At 46.7% G+C, this 5,665-nt stretch overlaps 1 protein-coding gene across 2 annotated transcripts; it reads right to left on the bottom strand.

Moving 5' to 3' along the window:
- Positions 1 to 360: 360 nt before the first annotated feature.
- LOC123096292 (proline-rich receptor-like protein kinase PERK14) lies at positions 361 to 4,525 on the bottom strand. 2 transcript variants are annotated; one of them, XM_044517987.1, is made up of 11 exons: positions 4,133 to 4,525; positions 3,876 to 3,970; positions 3,276 to 3,397; positions 3,039 to 3,175; positions 2,393 to 2,950; positions 2,064 to 2,312; positions 1,815 to 1,981; positions 1,645 to 1,724; positions 1,402 to 1,549; positions 1,121 to 1,270; positions 361 to 1,015 (listed from the first exon to the last, which is right to left on the bottom strand). In XM_044517987.1, the coding sequence occupies exons 1-11, from the start codon at positions 4,353 to 4,355 to the stop codon at positions 746 to 748; spliced, it is 2,199 nt and encodes a 732-aa protein (XP_044373922.1). In that variant the 5' UTR covers positions 4,356 to 4,525; the 3' UTR covers positions 361 to 745. The 2 variants fall into 2 exon arrangements, with proteins under 2 accessions (XP_044373922.1, XP_044373921.1); XM_044517986.1 differs by having other exon boundaries at positions 3,876 to 3,973.
- Positions 4,526 to 5,665: the final 1,140 nt, after the last annotated feature.

Raw genomic sequence — 5,665 nt, forward strand, 5'->3', positions numbered from 1 at the left:
CGATCACCAAAGGATTTTTAGTATCTTACTACTAGTAGGACAGCTTTACTCCTCCTCCATGATCTTCTCTCTTCTTTCCTTTTAATGATGATCGGCTCTGTTCGTTGGTTGGACCGACCTGACGATGCCCGGGACCATGAGATGCCATGCTGAAGCAGACACCCATTAGTTAGTTATCAGAATCACTGGCCCTTCATTGTCTAGTGGATGCATCATCGTGGAGCACAAGCCTGGATTAATATTATGCTAGCAGTATCTGGGTGTGAATACATTGATCCTGACCTTGTTCACGATCTGGAGCATATGTGATGGGTAATAGCACAAGGCACTAGCAGAAGCAATTCAACATCCACAGTGAAATTCAGCAGTAAATATTCTCTCATACCAAGCACGTTTAGCAGTCTCAGTCTCATGATGATTTTACTCTTAACAAGTGAGCAAAGGGCGGAACCATCACTAATGATTTGGGTGTGGTGTGGGCAAACGACCCACAGTTCCATTCTCCCTGCTCTACTTTATTCCTCATCTCATCCTTTGGGTGAGAACATTACAGGCTCACTCATAACAACTCTAGGGGGAAGAAAAATAAACGAGAAATAATGATCCGAACATAGACCCTGAGGAGGGCGTTGCATTGCATGTGCCGCCTCTCACCCAAGGAGCAACAGGTTAACTTAGGAAGTGGGAGAGGGGAAGGATCTCTATGAACAAAACTTGGGCACCAACTCTGCCATGGATCCGCCGGTCAGTCAAAGCTCGACGACCGACTCCATCTTCCCTGTAGGTACTCTTCCAGGGACGTGTTTGCCGTGATGAAGTCGTTGCTGCTCACCGAGGCGGAGTCGTCGTCCACGTCAAAGGCGAGATTGATGTACGACTGGATGTTGGTGTTGTTCTCCGGCGGTGGCGCGAGCGTGACGACGTCGTCTTCGTCGCCATCGCTCTCGTACGATAAACCAACATGAGATCTAGCCCACTTGAGAATGTCATTGTCGCCGTCAAGTAGCTTCAAAACCTGATGTTTACAGATGGAAGCTTGTAAGATGCGAGTACAAAGGAAATACGCATTACGCAACATGATAAATGGCACTATCCATATGCATCACACACGAAATCTCACCACTGCGATATGAGGACGGTGTTGAGGTGTCGGTCTGATGCAGAGCGAAGCGGCAAGTGTCATCCTCTCAATTTCATCGGCATGGCCTTCGGTAGGCAGGCTAGGATCTGCCAGTTGCGTGAGCTTTCCTCCTTGGATGATAGAATTCGCCTATACAACACAAACAACCAAATTCTCTGTTAAAACTACAGGAAGGAACCATTCTTTACAATAGATCAAGCAAATTTTTATTTTCAAACAAACAAGCAGCATGTGACGTTGCATAGGGATGATGCACTTACCCACATAACTAGGCTCTCCTGGCCTTTCGGACAACCAGTGCACAGCGGTTTCCTGCCTGAGACGAGTTCAAGAAGAACAACACCAAAAGCGAAAACATCGATTTTGTCGTTCACCTTGCCATGCATGAAGTATTCAGGAGCCAAGTACCTGGGGTAAGGTATGTATACATACATCAGTAAAGCAAATGTTGCAGCAGAGCATAAAAAAGGCAAAGCTAGCGTGCACATGATCAGCTAACTAACCCAAAAGTTCCTGCTACATCATTGCATGTGATCTGGGGTGTTGCATCAGCGGCCCAAAGCGCAAGGCCAAAGTCTGATAACTGCATCACACAAACGTAGATATCTTGATTCAGCTAATTTGATGCCGCACAAGAACTGAAGCATGTTGTGGAACAGGGTGATATGTTTACCTTTGGCTCAAAATCCTCTGAGACGAGGATATTTGACGACTTGACATCCCTATGGATCACTGGGCGACTGTTGCCGTTACCATGGAGATAATCCAGTGCATGAGCAACACCTACCGCCACATTGAACCTCTCGGTCCAACCAAACATGCTTTTACATTCTTTCTCGCCTACATCACGTTAACAATAAGATGAGTTTTTTCATGGAAACAGCACAGAGAGAAAACAGGTGACACAAGCTATGGAACATACCATGCAGTATTTCTTCTAGGCTGCCTCTTTGCAAGTATTCATATACCAATAGAAGATCATTGTTCTTGAAGGAGAAGCCAGTGATGGATATGACGTTCTTGTGAACGACGGAGCTGACAATCTCGATCTCTGATGTGAACTCCTTCAGTACCTCATCGGAATACTTCAGGATCTTCACTGCCAACTCCTTGCCATTTGTCAAACAACCTTTATAGACTTGGCTCGTGCCACCTTGTCCAATTATACACTCTGCACAAACAAACACCTAATGGCTAAACATAACATGTCTAGGGAAATGGGAATAATAGAAATTAATATGATATACATACCAGATGAAAAATTAGAAGTGATATCTGCAAGCTCATTGTAACTGTACGAAGAATACAGGGATAAGAATTTCTCTTTGAGTGAGATCAGCTCCTCTGGAATTTCTTTATCCAATTCCTCAATCACAACAGAAGTGCCACCTGAATTGCTTCTGGAGGGGATAACTACCCTATCACGCAAGATACGACTGACACTGTTGGTTGAGTCTGGTCTCGTGGTTCTGTGTTCAACATGGACCGGCGAAACAGCTGAATACCTGCTCGGAAGCCGCATTGCCCACTGCACCACAGACATCTTGGGCTTGTCAGACAACGCATCCTGTCGGTTGGGCAATAACTTCTTCCTTAGGAATGGCCAGCCAGTTGCTACTTCTGGTGATTCACGTCGGCAAACCTTAACTGGAACCAATGCTAGTGAAACTTCCTTTGGCGAGGTGTGAGACCTCATTGGCATGGTGACAGCCCGAGAAATGGACCTGTTATCCTTTATACATTCGTCCTGAGATCTCTCTCCTATCAGGGAAGTCAAAAGCTTGCGGTAACTCCTCCTTGGAGTCTCGGCTGCATTCCAGTTACAGAGTTAAGCATACTCATGTCAACCACAGACAGAGAAATGAACAAATGCAAGTGATATTGTTGATTGACTTACGTGCGCTAGTGCTATTGAATGGTTCTTCGTGTGCTGCAGCTCTTTGGTAAATAATCTTGCCATTGTTCACAGCAAGAACCGAGCAACTCGTGGGAACTCTCTTTGCACAGTACTTGGCAACTGAAGTGGAGGAGGATCTGATATATATTTGAAAAGAAACAAGGACACTAATATGAGGAACAAACGAATTTGGACCAATTTAACAACAAGGAGTGGAGAATGTGCCAGATTCAGTACCCAAAGGACCGAGAATTCTTCGCGACACCGAGGATGAGATGTGCAGCACCACATGAAGCCGCCTCTTTAACCAGAGTTTTCCGGATAGACGATCCTGCGCAGACCTTGAGCTCCAAATTGATCTGCCGAAGGTAAGTGGAACAACAAAGCGATGAGAATTTTGAGGAGGAAAAACTTTTAAAAGAGAGAGAGTTAATTTTGAGGCAAATTCCCGGTGGTAGGATCAAAGGACTACAAAGTCCTGGTCCCTCGACTTGACAAGCAGTGGCAGTAAAAATTAAATGGTTGGGGGTGAAAATTAAGAGCTGCCAAAATTTCAAGCCACCAAAACTGAATGAAAACACAAGGGTTGGACCACCCGGTAAGCTATTGTCAGCATCAAATGGTACGGAAGAGGTGGAAAGTTTTAAGTTTGAGCTAAAATCGGATGGACCAGCAAATTAATGACGGGTCAAATTGGGAGCTCTCCGTGACGGAAAAGGCAAGTGCTTGGATGAACCGCAGCCATTGAATAGGAATCCGGAAGTTACTCTCGCGAATAATAATAAAGTAGTGGTAACAAAAAATTGAGAGCGTTTTGGGAAGCACGGAGGGACGGACCTGCTTGAGGTTGCAGAAGCCGTCGTAAACGGCGAGCACCGTCGCGAGCGAATCCGCGGCCTTCCTCCTCTCCTCCAGCCCAGCCCCTCCTGCGCCTGCTGAATGAAAAGGCAGGAAAAGGAGGAGATTAATCTCATGACAAGACCGAAGGAAAATTTTCGCGACCACGGAACTCGAACTTGGTAAAAACCGACGGCGAGGAAATTAGAGACACGGGTGACCGGCGGCGCTGGGCCGTGGAGAGGGGAGGGACGCACCGGCGGCGACGTGGAGGGCGACGACGCGGTCGCCGGCATTGGCGACCTTGACGAGCGCCCACGTAAGGAGCTCGCGGCTGGCGGCGTCCCACCTGATCCCGACCGCCACCGTCCTCCCGCTAGCTCCGGCCGCCTCCGGCGGCGCCTCGGACGGCGGGCGGTGCCGGCGCGGCGTCGCGGCATCGGAGCGCTGGCGCGCGCCGTCGGGGACGAGGAGCCTCATGGCGGGCGGCGTCACGCTCCCTTCCGCCTCCGGCCGCTGCTTTTCGATTCGCGTTCCACTTGACTTGCCGCGGAGGACAGCGAGGGATGGGGAGAGAGAGAGAGAGAGAGAGAGAGAGGAGCGTTGCGTTGTATCGGGGGGCGCGTGGGAGTGTGGGGAGGACGACGATCCCATGGGGAGGGGGCCCTGCGTTTTATGCGGCTTTGTATTGGAGTATATTTTTGTTTGCTGGGCCTTCGCGGTTAAGTAGAGGACAATCTTAACGGCGCTTAGAGACATGCTTAGTTGGTCACTATATTTCCGAACTGAGGTATTTATACCTCGAAAAAATAGCGATTTACTATAACTGCTCCTTATAAATCCATGCCAGTTTATGATGTCTACTCCCCCATCGTTAAAAGAGTGTACTTCCAACAGTCAAATTTTTTTTACGTTTGACCGTATTACACAATAATAAACCAACATTCACGTCATCAAATTACATTAGATTCATGATAAGATATATTTTCGTTATATACTTATTTGGTTTCACAAGCATTGATATATTTTTGCACAAACTCGGTCAAACTTTAAGATAGTTTGACCCTCCAACAAAGTTCTTTCAAGGACGGAGGGAGTACTATGAATACACGCGAAATTGAAATTTTAGTTGGCTAAAGGATAAAATAGACATTTTATTAGTATTTTTTTGCGGGGTATAATTGGGCAATGTCCATGAAAAATATGTTAACTAATTTTTTTGGAGGCTTTGTTCATGTTGCCTTGTCTGTGGATGGTTCCTTTTTGATTGAGAGTTGGGCGGCGGCGGCAGGCATGATCGTGCAGCGATACGATGGGTCCATCATTTTTTGCAGCTTGTCGCGATTTGTGTTTAACTACAATGACGCCCTGAAGGTTGAAATCCGTGCAATCATGCAGGGGATGGCTTTGGCGCTACAAGCCTACAACACTCTAGCTCATCGTAATTGTCTAATCTGACTCTACGAAGGCCTTATCTTGTATTACTGGCGATGGTCTTATTCGTTCGGCGTATGGTCATCTTGTTGCAGAGATCAAAGCTTTAATGATAGATATGGAGTTTATTCCTCAGAAATTAGTAGGGTACAAAATAGAGTTGTCGATTGTTTGACGAAATATAGTCGTACGGAGTGTATCATGCTATGTGGTTGCATCAAGGACCCCTATGTATCGAGGAACTTTTGCCTCGTGACAGTAACTACAATCATGAAATAAAACTCCCTTTACCCTGCATAAAAAAAACATTGTACATGTGTCAGATGGTTAGGTTCCTTGTGGTGGAACTAGCCCAC

The sequence above is a fragment of the Triticum aestivum genome, chromosome 4D, assembly GCF_018294505.1.
Source record: "Triticum aestivum cultivar Chinese Spring chromosome 4D, IWGSC CS RefSeq v2.1, whole genome shotgun sequence".
NCBI classification, from domain to species: Eukaryota; Viridiplantae; Streptophyta; class Magnoliopsida; order Poales; family Poaceae; genus Triticum; species Triticum aestivum.